Source organism: Larimichthys crocea, chromosome III (genome assembly GCF_000972845.2).
Source record: "Larimichthys crocea isolate SSNF chromosome III, L_crocea_2.0, whole genome shotgun sequence".
NCBI lineage: Eukaryota > Metazoa > Chordata > Actinopteri > Sciaenidae > Larimichthys > Larimichthys crocea.
Genome location: NC_040013.1, coordinates 50,665,999 through 50,687,518, shown reverse-complemented (window position 1 = coordinate 50,687,518; position 21,520 = coordinate 50,665,999). Strand labels below are relative to the sequence as shown.

General features: G+C 40.0%; 1 protein-coding gene across 2 annotated transcripts; it reads left to right on the top strand.

Moving 5' to 3' along the window:
- The first annotated feature begins 7,317 nt into the window (after positions 1 to 7,317).
- On the top strand, positions 7,318 to 20,697 carry lhx2b (LIM homeobox 2b). Of its 2 annotated transcripts, none has more exons than XM_019264434.2 (5): positions 7,318 to 8,604; positions 10,152 to 10,354; positions 11,266 to 11,633; positions 14,466 to 14,671; positions 17,660 to 20,697. In XM_019264434.2, exons 1-5 carry the CDS (start codon positions 8,422 to 8,424, stop codon positions 17,948 to 17,950), a joined length of 1,251 nt encoding a protein of 416 aa, XP_019119979.1. In that variant the 5' UTR covers positions 7,318 to 8,421; the 3' UTR covers positions 17,951 to 20,697. The 2 variants fall into 2 exon arrangements, with proteins under 2 accessions (XP_019119979.1, XP_010735270.1); XM_010736968.3 differs by having other exon boundaries at positions 7,319 to 8,604; positions 11,263 to 11,633; positions 17,660 to 20,696.
- Positions 20,698 to 21,520: the final 823 nt, after the last annotated feature.

The following is a 21,520-nucleotide window of genomic DNA, read 5'->3' as shown; positions in this document are numbered from 1 at the left end:
GTGCAAAGTTTATCTAAGGTGAGGTCAGAAACAGCTGAAGCTCCCCCACTGAGAGATGACTTCAACCACCTCTTTGAACAGGCCTATTAGGTATACAGAACAGTACAGTACCCTCAGCCTCAGACTGACAACACTGTGGCTAATACACTGATCACTGTCCATTTCCAACTTCAACCTTCAAAACAGAACAGAACTGAACTTAACAGAACACCATTGTGCGCAATTTATACATCAGTTAGAAAAAAGAATTTGAATTTTAAAATTGCTGTTATTTATATTATTTTTTCACAATCTGCTGAATAACACATATAAATTCCTGGTAGTCCTTAAAGTCTATCAGGTAGGACAGGATGTGATTTGACTTGTTTCACAGTATGAGAGGCACCCTGGAAGCCCAGAGGTTAACATATAGACGTGTGTTTGATTCCACTTAAGGACCGTTGTTGCCTGTTTCCTGTCCACTATCATATAAAGACAAAAATAGCAAAATAAGTCAATAAATCAACAGAATATGAAATGTGAAGTATACAAAACAGAATATGTTTACAGACTAGTTGTAGAATAATCACATTTGTTTTAATTATTCACTGATTTGGACACTGACAAAGCCAAAATTATTTTAGGTACTATATGTATCATATAAAACAAGGACCTAAATATGAGATTATGACTTTAATCAACCATCATTTTCTTGAATTTTCCCGCTCTGTGTTCTCCATTTAAAACAAACCACATCTCAGTTTGTCGCTAAAAAATCAGAGCAAGCAACAGTAACAGTAACGGCAACAGTACAAATACTTAGATCATAGATACATTTTAACGAACTGCAACACATTTTATAATAATATTTACCATATGCATCTGATATCTATAATTACTTTGACAAGCCAAACATATGTTGAGTTGATATTGAAGTTTAAACCACAGAACAAGGTTTGGGTTAAAATCATTTAATGCTGTTAACACGTAATAACACAGTAATAACAGTGCAACGATAAAATTTAGCATCATATGAGACAGATAATCTAGTTAACACATTAGTAACATTTAGAACTTACATTGTGATTTTGATACTCAGTACTTCTTCCATTACTGTGCAAAGTATTGCACTCATGGCCATTGGGGTTATATCATTTATCTGACTAATAATTACACCTATTCACTGTCTTCCACCTTCACTAGAATCAAATGAGACATTTAAGCACCGCGGGTATGTCAAACTGTGGTGTGTCTTCCCTTTATGGAGTTTTGACATTTAACCCATACAGGTTCAGCTCTAATTAAAACAGATCTAAAACATTTCCATCTCAGACCTGCCTTTTTTTTTCACGTGGGCCTGTCACTTACTCTTAGAATAAACATTTGGTTCTTCACCTGCACACTCTGATGTTGCCCACATTTTCAGAAATGCTTCATATAAATCATTTAAAACGCAATTTAACATTTCATACTCTTTCCAGCATTTCTATCCATCTATTGTATATATTGATATGAAATCATTTCCAGCTCCATCTCTGTGCCAAATCGGGAACACCACGCCTTTCCTGTCATTTTACAACCCCATGTCAGTGTGAGCATGCGCTGCCTCAATGTAAGCAGTGACTCCTGGAATATGTTGTGCTAAAAAGTGGAGAATAAAGAGGCATCAGGGCATTTTAACTCAGAGTGGCTGTGTTCTTCACTGCTGCCCTCCTACGTTCACTGCTCTCTCCTCCTGACATTACTGTGACTACCTGTAATTTTGGACGGGTCATTACAGTGGTATTCCTGTTGAGTCGTCCTTCACATCACTGTCTGCTGTGTATTTTTGGATCCTTTCAGTCATTGGTGTTTTTCCACACCACTTCCCGGAGATCACCTGTCAATCGAACAATATGTTGCTGTGACAGATTTTTCCTTCACTTAGCAGAGTTTTTGAGCTAACTACATTTGTTCAGTCACATTTAAAATGCCTCCCACCTTTCCTAATTTCCTTCTCCAACTTCCTTCTTTCCTTTGTGAACCAGAAACTGATTTCCTGCCATCTTACCCCACGAGGAAGTAGTGTGGAAGCTTTGTTTGTAAGAGCATCATGTTTATTCAAACTGAGGAACTTTGTCTAAACTTTATGAGATAGAATTGAAGAGACTTTGTCATATATTTAATGCGTATATATGAATTTCAGAGGGTCGGTAGTTTTACATCAAATGCTGTTCATAAGATACATCATATCTGCTCTTTCAGAGTTGTTTGTTTGCCCTTTTAAATATAACATGGAAAGAGAAGAATTTGAGAAAGCGTTCACATTTTCAGGATTGACTGTCGAAAGGACGGATGCCGCTGTCCCACGCCTTTCTTCCTGCCTTCACCTCCTGAAAGTTACTTCCTGCAAGGAGACAAGCGATAGAAAAGGTGGACAGGAAATGAGCAATAAAACAAATCTTGGCTGCCTCATTACGGTATGGAGCGGTTGGGGTTTGTGGCCTCCAGTAGAGAGAAAAGTGTATTTGTTTGTTTCAATAATTTTAGAGGCCAGAAGACGTGAAACTGTCGAGTATTTTCACAAGAAAAGAAAAAAAAAACTGTGTTTTTTTCCCCCAAAGAAAATTTGATTTTTTTAGATTAACTAAAGAATTTAGTGTTCGAATTCTCTAATTTTTATGAGCTTGTTATGTCTTTATTAGACACCCAAAAATAATGAAACGAGAGAGATAGGAAATGACATGGTCCATGATCAGAGTTGAATCAGGGACATGTGGTTCATAGAGTCCACATGGGAGAGAGAAGAGTGGTGTTATGTATAAAATTATTTTGACAGAAAAACAAACAAACATCTTAACTCATGGTCTATTTAATAATGGAGGAAAAACTGTAAAAATACACACCTTTGTATAGTTTGTGCATTTATTTGGTGCATTATTGTTTCCAAAGCCAGGAAATTCACATTTAATGACATTTTATTTTTCTTGTCTCTAGCGCCCTGTTAGATTCATCCTATGACCTGTTCAGGGGTCCCGGGCCCCAGGTTGGGACTCGCTGGCACAGAGAGTTTAAAATGGCATTTGTTTAGACGAGAATTAATCTGATGCTTCCATTATATGTGATGTGTACATAGTGTACTCCCATAAGAAAACAGCCCTCCTCACATGCTCTACATGCATGAGACTGACATGTGAGAGGCTCAGGTGTGCTGTCTGAACTGCTCTGTGTTTACGCCTGTGTGTGTGATTCTTTCTTGTATTCAAAGTGTGTGTTTACATGCAGGCAGCGGCATGGATGGTGCACGTACAGTGATTAGGTGATCTGCTTCCTGCTTTCATGTGTTTTTAGTCTCCTCTGCTTTGTTCCCTTTCTTAATTACAGCCGAGCTCTCCTCAGAGAGCGTGTAACCCACTCCCCACTTCCACAGCAGCATCCCATTAAAGCCACGCACCCGATGCCTCCCCTCTACCTTTATGCAGAATACAATTAAAAAATGGGGAGAGATCAAAAAGACGCCAGGAGCCTGACGAGGGTGATGTTTTTCTGAGAAATGCAGATTTGTGTTATTGATGGCTGCCCCGTTTGGAAATCATTACGGGACAAGGAGTAATCAGTGGAGCTGCATCAGCATTTTAGTCATAGACAAGCAGCAACACCACCCCCTAACACACACACAAACACACACACACACACACACACACACAAAAGGGCATATGCTTTCCACAAAGTGTTTGAGTTAGCTGCTCACACTGTCAGTTTGTTAGTTGTATAGTGGTTATTAGGATTAGTGCACTCTAAACTTGTTATTGTTGCATTTACCCAAATGAAAAACAGCTTTAATTCTGATGTCAGGTCATATTTTTTAATGCGTCTTCTAATAAATACTACAATATTTTATCAATAAAAGCTGAAATAAGGATGATTCCTGTGTGCAGGGTCTCATTAGTCAGTTTCTGTATCCCCCTTTTCACCTTGATAGAAGGAAAGATTTTGGGAAAAAAGTGGACAAACCTACATTTGTTTTATCATAATGCCTCAGCAATATAAACAAACAAACAAACAAAATATATATATATATATATATATATGGCCACATTATTTGAACTAGGAGTGGCAGAGGTGGATAACATCTTAAATGTAATTGTAATATTGTGACTGGAGATATCTGTGAGGACACTGAGGCCATGTCCTCATTACATGTGATAAAAAATGAGTCGGTTTAATCAAATTGCAGTGAGTTTAATTTTTACAATAAAATAAATAAATATATAAAAACATGGTAGATATTTCATACCATGATTTCAGCCATTTAAATTCAGTATCTTTAGACGTGACCGTTTTTAGGCCAGCAAACTAAATAAATAAACAACAACAACAAAATCATATCCATGCAGTGTGGAGAGGCGTTAAGACTCTCGTGGTGGGAAATAAAGCTGACAGAAATTGTACTTAAGTAATGAAATAAAAAGAAAATATCCAAAATACAAATAATTCAAACAATTTGATGATTTTATTGTTGGTGTGTAGCTGAACTTGTTTTGGATGCATCATGGGGACGTTGATTCATGACCTCTTAGGTCCTGGTTATGCTCATCGTCATATCAATTATTGCCATACAACATTAATGCTGTTCAGATGGCCTGAAGAACCAGAGATAATAAAGTGATAGTTATCACATTATAAACAGCATGTGGACACATTTATATCATTTACATAACATCATATTGTCCAAACCTAATATGAACCTTTCTGTAACCATTACAATATAAAATATCAGATTCGGAATAGAACTAGTGTTTTCTTCACTTGTTTCGAGGTTTAAAGTTAACAATTCATAATATGATATTAATGAGGTCGTACAGACACTCTTGCTGCTAATTTCATCATTAGTATTTGTTTTAAAATGATCAGACACTCTTTAGTGGAAATCCTCTGAAATGAAGTTGCTTCAGTCTGAAATGTGTTCAGCTCAGAGCAGGTGGAGGAGAGGAGGAGAGGAGTTTAACCTTTTTATTCAGAGTTACCCAACTTTTTATGTGCTGAATGAAAGAAAAGAAAAGAAAAGAAAAGAAAAGAAAAGAAAAGAAAAGAAAAGGAAGAAAAATGAGTGAATGTGAACAACAAACTGAAGGATGTATGAGGCATAAATAATGCTTTCCTGACAACAGGCTGGTGACTAGTGTTGGTGATGCTTTGCCTTTTGATTCTATTTCTTGCATCTTTTTATCTCCCAGCATTGAAGATGTGAGTCTACTGCCCCCATGTTCAAAAAAAAGAAAAGAAAAGTGTGCGTGCGCTTATATGTGTGTGTGTGTGAGAAAGAGAGAGAGAAAGAGAGAGAGAGAGAGAGAGAGAGAGAGAGAGAGAGAGAGAGAGAGGAGCAGGATGTGTTGGCTGAACTGTAATTAATTCAGTTTTACCTTTTTAAATAAATGTACCATAGATGAATTAAATATTGGACTATTTTAACCAGCCGCAGCTCTGCTTTAACACGCTTGATACTCGTGTTAATTATCATATTGTGAGTTTTCTCCTCCTCTGCTGTGAACATTGTGAACACACATTAGTGAGAATATTCCAACATATAGACCAGTCCTCGGCCTCCATTTGCATAAATCTTCTTTAAATTCCAAACTGGCTTCTTAATTCTGAGAGGTGACTTAAATCAAATGAGAGAAACAAGCCAGTCTGCCTCTTCTGATACAAACACACACAAACTCATATTTTTTCCTTAATCTTACACCACCAGCTAATATCATATTTCACACACGCCCGCAGACATGCTCGCTGCCGCTATGTTTAATGTATAAACCCAGCCTTATAGCAGATAGAGAACGCAGATGATAAATATGCATGTATTCAATTAAGGGTATTACAGAGGAGCTGATTTGCATAAGGATTTAGGAGCTTAACATCATATTTGTGCTATAAAACTTCACAATAGCCTAAACGCGAGCTGTTACGCGCGGGAGGGGGGCAGGACAGGTATGTTTCTTTTTTTTCTTTTTTCTTTTTTTCTTTTTTTGAGAGAAGCGAGAAACAGAATTAAAAATATTAAGAAAGCAAAAACTATTTGAATTGTGACATTATTTCAGCGCATAAATCCGCAGCTGAAATATTGTTTGCTGTGTGTGTTAAAAAGACAGGACGGTTGAATGAACGGGTGGATTTCAATTTTTCATCATTTCACTAAGAGCCTGAGCTGACTCCAGTTTGAAACAACAAAAGCCAGAGAGCGCTGAGGATGTGATAACGTGTCATTTTCTCCCACACCGCTGTGACTATACCGTCTTTTGTGCAAAGATCTAACCCTTTCCTCCGGTTCTCAAACACGTCCTCTGATGACGTGAGCGCCCCCCCCCCCAATTAAGAGCAGAGAGCTAATTAGAATGAGCGGATCCGGGATCAGTTGAGCTAGCCTCGTGCTGCATGCAGTCCCCCAGCTTGCTTGAATCCAAACTGCTCGCTCTGTCTTGTGCTGGCAACACAAAGTGTGAAGCCGCTGGCCTACACATGACATCAAATGACAAGAGTGGAGATCAGGACATGGAGCTGATTCTGCCACATAAATATACAGGAAAAATTCACAAATGTAGAGATGACACCGAGAAACAGTCCCACTAATGCTGCGTTCACGCCCCCTCTCATCAGTGAAGTTCTCTTCATTTCTGCAGGTTTAATATTTGCATTCATTTGGCTGGAGAAATGTGACATTAACTGACATTTAAGGCCTTTGTGTTTCGATCTTACCATCATTATTTATTTATTGATTTTAATATAAAGCTAAAGATTTAACCACACTTAGACCTTCCACATATAAAATGGGCCAGATGTGAAACGACATGAATAAGTCAAAGTTGTGGATGCAGTTTGAGAGAAGCAGAGTTTAAGTTTCAGGAGAATATAAAGTGCTGTGTTCACGGCTTGTTTCTGTGGTTTCATAGTTTAAAATGTGTTTGTCTTTTTATCAAATAAAATAAAACAGAACAAACTAATCAGATTGTTGTTGTTGTTATTATTATTATTATTATTATTATTATTATTATTATTATTATTGTTATTATTATTTCATGGCTGCTTTTAGAAGACCTCGTGCAGGTTCGCCCATCCCTGCAGGTTCTGTGCTGAGCCCTTTGGTGCCATGGAGAGGCTGTGAGCAGCAACAGTGTGGTGCTGTGTGGAACCCTCTCTGCGCGTCACTTGAGTAAAGGTCCCAGCAGACCTCCTCAGTGCGCACAGACACACGGCTCCAACACCTTCAGAAGACTCCAACTAACACATGCTCTCACTCTTCCTCTCTTTCTGTTAAAAACGGACCCTTGAAGCTGCAGCTCCGGACAGACAGATAAGGAGAGGAAAAAGGGGGGCGTCGGCGTCGGCCGGTGGTCCGTGCAAAACGGAGGCAGAAGGACGGCTGCTGCTTTTTCAGACCGGTCGGTAAAAGTATAGCCGAACAGTTCGGCGACGGCGGAACAGCCAATGAACATAAATGGTGCGTCGTGACGCAACAGGGCCCCGTTGATAAGGAGCGGAGAGTCCAACCGGGACCTGAGAAGGGGGAACGGCGGTTTTGGGGGGCCAGCAAACACTCGCCTATCATCAGTCAACGTAAAGCCAACTCCTCCTCTTCTGCTGTTACGCACATGTATGCAGCCTCCTTGGCAAAAGACAAAACATGAACTAAAACAGAAAGGAAAGCTGCTTCTCCCAGACGTCCGGCAGGATTTTATAAAGCAAAGTCTGTGTGCTTGTTTTTAATTTTTCTATTTTTCTCCTGCAAAGCAAAAAAAAAAAAATAGTTTGAGAGACATAAATCAGCTGCTGCATCAACTTGGACTGTTGAACCTGGAGGAGAGGGAGGAAGCCTTTCACAGGCTCCCTGTCAGCTCTCTCTCTCTCTTTTTTTTGGGACATATCTTGTTTTGTTGGTGACTGTGTGATGCAGAAGACTGCTGCTCAGCTCTGGCAGTGACATTTGCACAGAGTTACTTTATTGTTCTGCAGAAAAAAAAGGGGAGAAATTTGTCAATGCTTTGCAGACTGTCGAAATCCTGAAATATTACCCCCGGCAAAGGAGGAGGCATCGGTGCTGAGACCCATGCAGCGGGGGCTTCCATAGTTGGTATGTTTATTCACCGTAAATGGAAAAGAAAATATAGAAAGAGTAATTGGTAATATCACAGAATAATATCAGACGTGAGAGAAAAATAGAGCTCAGTAAGAGAAACGGAATCTGCGCGCTTATTTATGAATTAATCATAGCTTATTAATAATGAGAGCTGCAGAGATTCGGATGACGGTTTCCATTGGCAGATGAGACGTAGTGTGGAGAACACGTGTCCAATTTTTCCCTCATATTTTTTCCTCCCTGATCTGGATTTCTCACTTGTCACGGCAAGAAAGGAAAACCTAAAAAAACGAGAATTCTGAGTGGCGTTACGGCGCACGGTTTTGCTTCTGATGGACATCTTGGCTTGCAGATCCGAAGAGAACAGTTATAATATCCTCCCCTCTGCGGCAACGATGCTTTTCCATGGCCTCCCTGGAGGCGACGTGCACGGTGTGGTGGAAGAAATGGACCGGAGAGGAAAGAGCGAGTCAGCGGCCATCAGCTCAGCCATCGATATGGGGGAATCAGAGACGGTAGGAGAGATTCATTTTTGCCCTCTCGGCTTGTTAGTGCAGGCAGCATGGCAGCCTGGAAACATGTGACAGTGGCTGCACTCTTTTAGCTCCAAGCACTTTTGATTCAGCTCTCAACACATTTTTTTTTCTTAAATACTTACTTCCAATTCACACAAAAAAGTGTCCATTAAAATGTCCCGGCTTCTGTTTTTAAACGACAAACTGTGATTCTCTTTCAGCCTAGAAAGCTAAAAGTTATTTTAGAGCCAGCAAAGCTTCAAATGAACTGATCCAGAGCTGAACACGCTGCACAATTTATCCAGAAACGAGAAATGATGGTTTTATTTGCTTCTTAAAATTCAACATTTGATTTTTCTTTTAAGGTGTCCTGCATGAATGCGTTTGAACGTTTGGACAGCAGCAGCGCGCTCACAAGACAAAAAGACTTTATTCTCCTCACAGGCAGATTGAACACAGACAGAAACGAGAGAAAAGAGCTCCGAGCTTTGATTCTAATCTGCGTTATTCTTCTGATTTTATTTCCTATATTCTGTGAACAATAATAACAAAACATTCAAAAGTGAGCCTGGAGATGAAAATATTAAACAGCTCACAAATAATTCTTAAATGTAACGACGAGTCAAATCAAAGCAGAGAAGAGGTGACAGAAAATTTTAAATCGAGCTTCCGTCTTCAAATGATCTGTGCGCGTGTGTGCGTGCACGTGTGTATGTGTCTAGATATGCAGGCCTTTAATGACAGCCCTCAACACAAACCTTTGTTTGTTATTGTGCCTTAAATTAACACCACTATTATTATTATTATTATCAGTATTATTATTATTATCAGTATAATTATTATTATTATTATTATTATTATTATTATTATTATTATTATTGTTCTAAATGAACAGCACAGATATCACTGATGTCCTCCAACAAAAATAACTCCATCATAATAATAAGTCCATAAGGCCATACACAGCGTGTTCATGCTTTTTAATTCTAACTTTGTGTAAAATTATTATTTTTTTCTTTTTTTAATCTTCCAAAATTATCAGAAATATTATAAAGTATTATAAGAATGTCCTCATCGTTCCTGACAACATCTCCTGTGGTTCAGATGTGAACAATAGCAGAGTGTTCACAGTTTTCTTTTGCTGTAGTAAAAAATGTTCTCATAATTGTTTAGAATTTCACACATTGCGCTCGTGGAGGAGAATCTGCATTATTCTTTTATTAAATTGCGTCTTTGAGCCCACTCTTGTATTTTCATGATATCATAATCATAAACAGCGTTACTGAGGTTGTTGAAAGGAAAATACTTTTTTAAAACTTCTGCAATATTTCTTTATAATATTACAATAACCCCCACACGTGACTGTGGCCTCCTGTGTCCGATAATATTCCTCAGATATAAAAAATGACTTCATCATCTGACTCTCCAGGATTTTATTCTCTCCTCCCCTCTCGTGTCAGGATGTTAGTTTGATCTCAGTGTTTCACGTGTTTTTCTTCCGTTCTGGTTGTTTTGACGCTGTGTCCTCGTGCCTCTCTGACCTGCAGTCCATGCCGTGTATGACCAGCGAGCGCGTGGCTCTGTGCGCGGGCTGCGGCAGGAAGATCGCGGACCGTTACTACCTGCTGGCCGTGGACAAACAGTGGCACATGCGCTGCCTCAAGTGCTGCGAGTGTAAACTCAACCTGGAGTCTGAGCTCACCTGCTTCAGCAAGGACGGTAGCATCTACTGCAAGGAGGACTACTACAGGTAGGAGGGCGCACAGGGCCTGGAGCCCACAGTCCACCAGAGGTCCGGCATAAAGCATTTTAAACTATTTACTATTTATGATTCAAATATGTCTTTTAAATTATGGCAATTGTGAAGATGAAGTCATTCAAAGTGTCACCACAGAAAAAAAAATATCAACACGTCAACGAAATCATTTTTAAAAAGATTTGATTTTAAAATTTAGTTTCATTTAATAATATATTATCATTTCCTCTGCCCTGATCATGTGACTGTGTGCTGACATTTTGCACCGATGACAACTAATATTTGTGATATTTTACTGCCACGTCCCATTCACTTGTTTCTCTCAGGAAAGCAAAGTGGAGGAAATGTAAGAGAAAGAAAGAAAGAAAGAAAGAAAGAAAGAAAGAAAGAAAGAAAGAAAGAAAGAAAGAAAGAAAGAAAGAATCGGTGTGTTTATACTTTCTGTGGTGCTAAAACTCTCCCAGATAATAAAATTGCAAGTTTAAGCAGCTCTGTAGGGGAGCATGACCCCCCACCCCCCCACCACAATACACACACACACACACACACACACACACACACACACACATACACACTCTACCCGAACCAATCACACGCAGGGATCCTTTGAGAAACATTGGCTTGCTTATTTATTAATGTATAAAATGATCCATAATTTCATGTGAGGTCACAAACATTTCATTCACTTCCAGTCTCGGTACATGGATGCAGGCTGTCTGTCTAACTTTAAGGTTTGGTGTGAGTTCAGCTCATTAGTGCGCAGAGAAATTTCCTCTCTGAGTCAAAGTGCTTGAAAGTTTCGGGGGTTTTTGTAGTTTATCCAGCCTGTCCCACACTAACACACCGCCCGGCCTGCCAGGCTCCGTGTCCAGCCGCTGATGAGGTTTCTGTGTTGTCCGCAGAAGATTTTCGGTGCAGAGATGCGCTCGGTGCCACCTGGGGATCTCAGCCTCGGAAATGGTGATGCGGGCCCGGGATCTGGTCTACCACCTCAACTGCTTCACTTGCACCACCTGCAGCAAGATGCTCACCACCGGGGACCACTTTGGCATGAAGGACAGTCTGGTGTACTGTCGGCTGCACTTTGAGACTCTCATCCAGGGAGAATATCAGACACATTTTAACCACGCGGACGTTGTCCCGCACAAAGGCCTGGGCCCGGCCAACACGCTCGGACTATCCTACTTCAACGGCGTGGGGACAGTGCAGAAAGGCCGGCCCAGGAAGAGGAAAAGCCCCGGGCCGGGAGCCGAGCTGGCTGCTTATAACGCAGGTAAGATGTTCATGAGAATGCTGCTGTGCTTTTTCTGTGGATAAAAAACAATAGTGCTTCTATAAAACTATATTAATATTATATATGAATGTGCATTCAGAACGTTATCCTCTTTCAATTTTACCTGAATATATCTTTTTAGTTTTAAAGCAGAGAAAAATAAAAGTTGCACACTGTAAAAAAAAGAGAATCATTGCTGCCTGCTGTCAGCTAAATCTCGCTGCACGGTTCTAATGAAGAGCATGAACACGAGCTGATTCAAAGTGACAGCTTTCATTAATGAAAAATCTTTGTAACATTCCCATAGAGGCTTATGTTGTGCTCGTGCTCTCCTCGGTAATGAGTTTATCATAGAAAACTCCACAATACTTTTTTTTATTTATTTTTTTAATCCTCTGCGGTGTAATATTGCTATAATATGTCTGCAGAGAGTTTATCATAACTTCATCACTATCACAGAACAGTGGGCCTGTTTTAAACACGCCATGGTGTCACTGTAAAATATACATAATATAATATATACATAATATATTTTAATACTCCTTCAGAGACATTTTTCTCTGCTTTATTTTGTCCTTTAAAGTCTGCGCAGTCCTCCTGTTTGTGAGGCGTGTTTATGATGAATTTGTCATGAGGTTTGTGCAGAAATAACAGCAGCATGAGTCCAAACATACAAACTATATAACTAACCAACTAAACTAACTCACTGACCATGTATGATCATGTATATGGGATGTTTGGCAGTGAAGTCAGGCCTCTGACATCATCCTGTAAAGTTCCATTCCTTACAAACTTTCAACTTTTCATACAGCTTCATATAGATTTCATCAGCAGCATTCTAACCTAACACAAAGTTGCACACAGTCGATATCTTTGTAAATGATAATCTCTAAAAAATAATATCACTTTTAATAGTTGGTGGTTTTAGTTATGTTTCAGTTTGCTCCATGTTTTTCTCTCATGTCCTCTTTGGGGGGAGAAAAAGAAAAGTTTTTTTTGATGTTCCGGCTTTCGCTTTCGCCCTTTTCCACTTGTCAGGCTCCATAGATATCTACAAACCCTAACACCCCCAACCCCACCCCCACCCCCTCTACACACACACACACTGCGCGCGCACACACACAGACACACTACTGGAGCCTTTTTTTGCATTGGGACTGGGCCAAACTGGGTGTGTACCAGTAGAGATCAATGTGATTTGATGAGTTATTCACTGGAAGAGAGAGCAGAGAATACAAGACTTTTCTTCGAGCAGAACTATCTGCCTGGAATCTCATTTTTTTTAATGCTTTGACTTTAGTTAATTAACTTTCCAACTGTACACATAAAAAGCAGGTTACACACGTTACACACACTCATTTCTCTAAACCTTTTAACAGAAATTGAAACAAGCTGCAACAAGTGAAATGATTCTATTCAAAATCAGCTTCTATCCTTTTGTTTTTGCTCCTGGATGAAGTGATTGTTCTTTGCAAGAAGAAGCATCGCTTTCTTTGTTTTAAAATGCTGCCACTTTTGTTTTTGAACCAGTGGAATTCAAGACACAAAGGAGGCTTCTCTAAAAAGCAGCCCAGTGATTTCACAGATTAGTGATGGACTTTATGGATTAGTGATGCTTGAAAAAAATGCAGTTTGTGAAATTTGAAGCACACATGATTTCATCATGAAGATAAAAGAACAAAAGGGGTTCTAATATTTAAAGAACAAAATATTAAATTTTTTTTTTCTTTTTCTTTTTTTTTTTTGCATTGTTGGTATTTAGTTAATAAACAGAGGAAAATGAACTGGAAGCAGAATCAGGAGGAGCGTGAAGAGGCAGTGCGCCCTCTTCTGTTTCCACCCAGAAACAACATCAAAGCTTCACCTGAACAATCACATGAGAACATGTGTGGACCTGGAGCAGCCTGCAGCAGCTCTGAGCTGATTCGAACGCTGTGAATGAGACGTTGTGTCTGAGGAGGAGACGAGCAGGAAACAGGCTGCTTTTTGTTAAAATGCTGCAGCATATGCTTTGGACAGAAAGCAGCATTTGTTCTGCCTGGTGTGTATGGGCTAATTAAGTGAAGTGTTATTCTGATGGTTTTCACTCACTTCATATTCATCATTTGCAGCGTTCTGATATTGAACACGAACTGTTATGCATGCAGCAACACTTTGAATGTTGCCAAGAAATTTGCAGGCTGGGACGAATATATGTGTGTTGTTGTTGTTGTATGTGTGTATTTGCTGAAGCCAGGCTAGCACCTCCTCCCAGGAAAGACAGACGTGTAGACAGGGACAGACAGACAGACGAGGTGCAGGGAGGAGGATGATCTGCAGCTGGAAGAAACAGCTGTCAGGTCACAGTGTCACCTTGGATCAGATTGATTGTGTTGGTTTGGAAACTGTGTCTCAATTGAAACTTAAAACATTTTGTCACAAAGTGAGATGGACATGAGCAAAAATAAAACAATGTGAGAACAATTTCCAGACACAATAACCTCAAAACTGTTCTCTCCTTTTGCAGCCAAACATATGCAGTGTCTTCCCTTCTCGCTCATGCATTGTTGCACTTCAGAGTCTGGGCCTCATTTTTGATTTTCTTTGATTTATTAGAAATAAGTATGCTCAATCAGTTTAAAAGCAGAATAACATTTATACCCAGTGCATTTGGAGTTATACATATGCTTATAAAAATCAAAAACTCCTGAGGTCATTGGAATTTATGTACCTGAAAATGGAGTCGGAAAATAAAACAGGACTTAACAAATCAAAGTGATTGATGATTAGTGATTGGCTCATAGTTCCCTCTGTCTAACCGGCTCTTCTCTCCTGGTCCTTGTTGGCCCGCAGCACTGAGCTGTAACGAGAACGACGGCGAGTCCATGGACCGGGACTCCCAGTACAGCTCGAGTCAGAAGACCAAGCGCATGCGGACATCCTTCAAGCACCACCAGCTTAGGACCATGAAGTCCTACTTCGCCATCAACCACAACCCAGACGCCAAGGACCTCAAGCAGCTCGCCCAGAAGACCGGCCTCACCAAGAGGGTCTTACAGGTAACCACAGCAGCCCCTTCTCTTCAGATGAGTGTATGGTTTCCTTTGCTCAGGGGAGAAGGAGACAAATGCCAACAGGGGTGAAAGAATTTCACTTGTTTCCAAAGCAAATCAGACTGCTTCCAAGTGTAAAATATATGAAGTGAGGTTTTCCTCAAAGAAGCCAAATCAGCTGCTTTATTTTAAGATAGTGCTGTTTTTCATTCCACTGAAATTCTTGGAAGACTTTCAGGAAGCTGCAAACAAGCTGAACAAAATCAGAAATGGATTTTCATACTTTCCCTTTATTTATTTTTTTCACAATACAAAAATTGAGAAATGAATTAAAAAGCTGCACTGAAAGGAAGCAGACTTTCTTATTTCCTCTGGGAAAACAAACAATGTGTGTGTTCCCAGAGCAAAATTACCTGAAAATGAAAATCATAAAAAACAAAACAAAATGTAATTTATTTCAGTGCACGATGTGATGTTATAGTGTGGACTGAAGGATGAAAAACACAAAGCTCTGTAGTGCACACGAAGAAAGAGAAAGCACAACGGAGCGTTTGATTTCCACAAAAGACGACAGCAAATTATCTGGGGGACTGAGAAGAAGAAAAATGAGACAAAAAGGTTTCTGAATCCAAATTTTTTCTGAGAAGGAGAAAAAAAAAAGAAATCATCCCGCTGCTTTAATTATCGCTCGGAGAAAACAAAGCAGTCGTTTTGCTTTGATGCGTTCGAGTTCTCATGCCTGTTATTCCAGCTGAAGCGCTTCTCCCTCTGCCTGTTTCCCATGGCTCTGTCATGATTCCATCGCTAACAGGCTCCAACACAGATCGTCAGCTCACTCGCTACAGCTCAGATACTACTTTTTATTATTGAAAGAAAAAAAAAAGAGCAAGGATTAAGTGTAAAAAAAAAAAAAAAAAAATCAAATATGAAAATAAATGAACATCAGGGACATCAGTGTGTAACTGTGGATGTTGGTTCCAAAATTGAGGTGCAGGGCCTTCCTGAAAGGGTTCATAGGGTCAACACAATGATAAAGAAACCACTCATTTCATCACCATTTGAAATATGAGAATAATGACGGAACTCATGGGTGCTTTTCCCTACACACACACACACACACACACACACCATAGACAGGTGCATTATTGTCTTTTCACAGGAACAAAAACAGGAAGCCGGGGTTTTCTATTATCATGTGCAAACTTAAAAGAAAGGTTTTATTTTTCTATGGCTGGCGCTGCCTTTTTCTCTATGACTAGCCATAACAACTAATGGCTTTTATAACTTTTGTACACAGTAAGAGCACCCTGGCTTTGTGTTATTAAGTCTTCTTTTATCCTTGACTCCAGCGTGAGCATCTGCAAACAGACTTTAAACAGACACAAAGAGATGCTCGCTGGTGTGCGCGCTTAACTAACAGCGAAAGGAGGACGCGTGCTTTAGTTCCCCTTACTGGAAAATTTCTCTAAATTAAATGACAATATGTGTACATTCTCAATGCCTTTAAAAAAATGACTTGACATCTTATATGAGCATTTTCAGGACTGCAGGACGACAGCGTTTGTCAGTGTGACATTACTGATATGACTGTGTGATCATCTGTTACAGCTTGGGTGAAAAAATCAGGAATAAAAATCATAATTTGGCAAAAAAAAAAAATACATCAAAGCTGCATTAAACCAGTTCATTTGGCCACTTAAAGATGGAACTCATATTTGACATATTTAATAACTGTATTAGCAAACATTATTTAGGCATCCGTTATTAATAGAGCAACATTAGAATTTATTTGACTTTGACTCCATGTTCACTCTCCTGGGCCCTGCTAGATGCTCCACTATGTCCACCGACTAGTTGCTAACTCTGTCTGCTGTTTGGTGCTGGGCTGGTGAGCGTTCAGCAGCTTTATCGGAGCTTGTTCATTATGAACAATCCTGTCGAGAGGGAGAGACTGGAAAGTCGTGGGCCAGAGAACCAAAACAATTAGATAAAAGACGCTAAAAGGCTCTGTAGAGTTGAAATGAACTGTAGATAATTCTCTGTGGGTTCATTGTTATGAGTGATATAACATGTTCAAATAGAAATATTGATTAGTGCAGCTTTAAGGTTAGGGACTGACCCTGGTCATGGCTAAAAGCAATGTTGACTTTAAGTAGAAAACGGGAGACTTGCATCCTCCACATAACGAGGTTTTGAGGGTTTAGAACAGGTCTGTCTTCGACACGAAGGCCTTGTCAGAAAAATGCAGAGATACGTCTTATTTAAACATTTGTACAAGTGACTGATTGGGAGGACAGTTTAAATATCTTCACCCTCGTGCTCCCTCCTCTCAGGCAGCCTTGCAGTTGGTCTGCATTCATTTTAACCACAGTATCAAAATCACACAGGCTGCAAACATGTTTGAGACACAGCCGGTAATCCATCAGAGCGAGCATGTGAGCGCGTCGGCTTTAATTAGTGTCACTTTTATTATGGCTGTGTGGTGAGGTATGTGCTAACCCAGTTGAAAAGTCTGCGCTGCGTTAGCATGCCGCAAAAAAACTCAAACCAGAATACAAGCAGACACGATGTCCTGCGTGTTCATCGTGACAAATTACATTTAATTCCATACAGAGTGCTGAGTGAAATCTCAAAGTATGCATAAGCAAATGGTGGCCAGTGCTGTAGCAGTTAAACATGCAAACAGAAGCTGTGGTCAGTGAACCAGTGCTGAACAAAGCAGGAAGGTCGGCAGTATGTTTAAAGGGTTAGTTCAACAAATTAGAATAAAACATTGAGCTGTCAGTACAATGGAAGTGAGTGGAATGTTTGTGCACTGAAAAATCGCATTTCTAGAATTCATGACCAACGTGTCCTGGTTACTCTCTATAATTCACAGACCTTACAGTTGAGCGTTATTAGTGAGAATGAAAGAAATGATCCCTGTTTCCAGATAGAGATTCTACTAGAGATTTTTTCTTTGGTGTGACAGAGCGTATTATTTTATTTCCACAGGTCTGGTTCCAAAATGCTCGTGCCAAGTTCAGGAGAAACCTGCTGCGGCAGGAGAGCACCGGGGTGGACAAGGCGTCCGACGGCTCCACGCTGCAGGGCGGTACGCCATCGGGTCCGGCTTCGGAGATCTCCAACGCCTCCATGAGCCCCTCTAGCACCCCCACCACCCTGACAGACTTGACCAACCCCACCATGCCCACCGTCACCTCTGTGCTCACCTCAGTGCCGAGTGGCATGGACGTCCACGAGTGCCGGAGCCCATCACAGACCACGCTGACTAGCCTATTCTGATGGAAGGAGCCCTTCGGGCGAGCCTCACCCCTATGCCCCCTGACCCCCCCACCCCTCACCTCTGCTCCACCCGCCTGGATCTAAAACTGAGCACTGTTGACTCCTTCGAACATTAAACGGATTAGTAAAGAGAAGGTAACGGAAACATAAAAAAAAAGAAAAAAAGATTTCATTTCGCTCTGAGTCCATTAGAGACTATTTGCATAGTGAGGCGGCCCAGCCTTACAGATGGAACAGTTGTTGTTATTTTGATGTTGTTGTCTTGTCGAGAACTGAGGAGACTTGATTTGCATTTTTCAATGTTTACAGAAAGTGACTGCGGGGGGAAAAAAACTGCTTAATTTTTGGAAATTCTTTTTTTCCAGCACAGTATTTATGTTGTTGTACAAGAGTCACTGTTAGAAGGATTGTAAAAAATCATTTTTTGAAAATCTGAGATTAAAGACAGGTTACAATATCCTACGACTGCCACGTGCCTTATAGTCCATTTAATCTTAACTGCTGTTCTCAGAAGTCCACCAAGATCAGACACCAATGATTTGACTTCATTGCATGTGTGTGTGTGTGTGTGTGTGTGTGTGTGTGTGTGTGTTATGGTTTGTTCTGCTTATAGTTTTGGCAAACTAATTATTCCTCCTAATCGTAACTTTTTTTTTACCTACTTGAATCTTCTTCCTCACTTTGTTAAGAAGTGCTAAAACCTGCTGGACACAATGATTAGTTATTCTTTCAGTATTTTGGGGCAATATTTTCAGGGAGACGGATTCTCTCTGTGTCTTGGCAGTGTGTATATGTGGCATGAAGGGCATCAGTCCACTGATGAGGCTACTGTTTATAGCTGTGCAGTCAGCCAACAATAATCCACTCAGATCTCAAAGATCAGATATCAAAACAGTTCATGTTAAAATAAGCCAAACTTTACTCTTCCCCTCTGTTCATGGAAAATGTCTGTTGAGACCTCTGGTACAATCTGAAGCAAAAAAGAAAGATCTTGCATTAGCCTGCAATACTATTTAAAAAAAAATGTTTATGTCTCTTAAGACAAATGGAATCATGTCACATCAATGAACTTGTGCTGTAAATCCTCCTGCAGTGCTGCTCCTGCACATTCTCGTACACGTCCCCGTTGTAGTCCGGTTCTGTAACAAATTTAAACACTACCAATTATAACACTTTTCTTTTCGAAGATCTTTTGCAACTCCAAGTGTAAGTGTTCTTCATCGACTGATGTGTCAGGCTGGAATATACACGGTGGTGTGTTTCTCTGATTGGTCAAAGGGATTTGTGGCACAGTGACGCCTCTAAACCAGAGCTATGAGTGGAATTGCAGTTAAGTTCAGCCACTGAGAGGTTGGGGTGAACGTACATATAAAAAAAAAATCCATCTATCCAAGTGAAATCCACTCTACTCTTTCTCATGCATTCCTACTTCTTGTGTTTCGACATTTGCATACCTGCTCATGAGATTAAAATTGGAGTTTGTTTCAGTTTTCCCCTGTGCGTCAGGTCATGTGTTATTACAGAAAAGGTCAGATAAAGGCTGACGGAAAGAGATTTTTATCACAAAAAATTGATTAGACGGGCTTTCCATTTCTTCTTCTTCATTACGTGCTACCCCACCACTAAAAAAGAACCATTTCTGCAGAGGGTTTCTGAATTCGGTTGTGTTTCTCATTCACGCACATTTGGCATTTTCTTAATTAGCTTATCTTGTCCAGTGCATCCGGGGCCACCGTACAATGTGGGCATGAAAAACTGGTGTAAAAGTCAAAGTGTGTACACCAAATTCTTAAATTTTGTGGATTTAGTGGCAAGCCAAATAAACTGAACTTGAAAATAAAATATCAAAATATGTTTCAGGATAACTGCACAGACACAATCAGGCCTTGATCAGGTCCACATATTAAGTCCTGTAGATCTGACCTGACCTCTAAAGGGAAGCCACGCTTTAAAACACGAGATTAACTTATTATCATGCTCTGCCATACAATGAAAATTTATGCAGCAAGAAAGTGTGTGTACATATGTGTGTGTGCGTGTGTGTGGGCTGCGGCCTGCTGTCTGTGAATAGTATGTTTGATTATCCCGTTTCATGAGGACCGTTACATTCATCCACTTTCACCAAATGTGGCACTAAAAAAGAAAAGAAAAAAAAAAAAAACTCACTCCCCCGATCACTTAAAATAAGCATCTGTGCCAAAGCTGCGAGCGATAGTAGCTGACAGCCTTCCCGAAAGTGTAATCATAAAAAATCTGTTTTCATGAGCAGCTTTTCCTCACTCTACTGGAGCAAAATGTGCTCAATTTTCTCATGGCTCCAGCAGCGGGGACTTGAGCTGATCATAAAGGTAGAGGAAGATTTTCCACTTAAAACTATCACTTTACAATCCAACACGGAAGTTTAACTAGGAGGTGGTGAGTGGGTGGTGGAGGGAAGAGGTCTGGAGAATAGCAGTCTTTAAGACTTTGTAAGCAAAACATGAATTATAAAAAATAGACCTTGACTTCCCCTGCAGCGCATAATTAGAAATGGATGTACATAAAAAAAAAGAGAGGAGTTCCTCACTGCTTACAAACTTGGTAATTACCTCTGCGATGATGTGAGGAGATTAACGTGACCACTGACAAAACACTCCACGTGACGAAATCTGCTTATCGCGTTGGCCATATCTCTACAGGTCTGTCGACAGCTTCAGTAAATATATGAAGAATATGAAGTGTGTGTGTGTGTGTGTGTGTGTGTGTGTGTGTGTGTGTGTTTGGATCCCTCACTCCAGGAAATCAATCAGGTCAAACAAACATATGGATGTCTTGGCCAAGCCTGGCTGAAACTGCATCTCCGTGCGATATAAGGACAAAACATAGATCAGCCTATAAATTATCAGTGTTGGGAAGGAGAAAAAAAAAACATATTTGGCTGCCTGCTTCATGTTAATGTGTGATGTGAATTTGATCCAGCAATTGCAGAGAAAGGAAGAGCCTTGGCAGGCATCACAGAGAAATAACACAACAGGCTCATAACTGAAATTTTACTGTGTGTTAATGGACGCTTATGTTTTTATTTTCCTAGCAATTGTGATTCTAAGCACAATAAACTGTGTAATAAGGATTTTCCAGAGCAGAAGGGGGGATTCAATGGTTTTACAAAATCTCTTTTCGTCTTCAGCTGAATGATTTCACTGTTTCAAACACTGTCTGTCATGACACAGCATGGCAGCCATCAATACAGATTTGATCTTTCTTTTTATTATCAATATGCAATATGAAGAGAAATCAGAAATATTGCTTCTAAAGGACCTTAGCAGTGTGCTTGCATATATGATTGATTTTTATCATTTATTTTATTTCTTGACCACACGATTTTCTTGTTTTTTTTTTTTTTGTGGATTTTTACCTATGTTCACTGAAGCAAGGGATTTTTCATTCATTTTCCACCATGAAAATCAACATGATGAGAATGAAAAAGGCTTTCAGTGCCCTTAGAGCCCATAAAAACAAATCTGGGGTGTCAATTAGCTCTGTTGGTAAAGCATCTGCCCCATGCTCAGCAGCGGCCCAGGGTTTGAATCA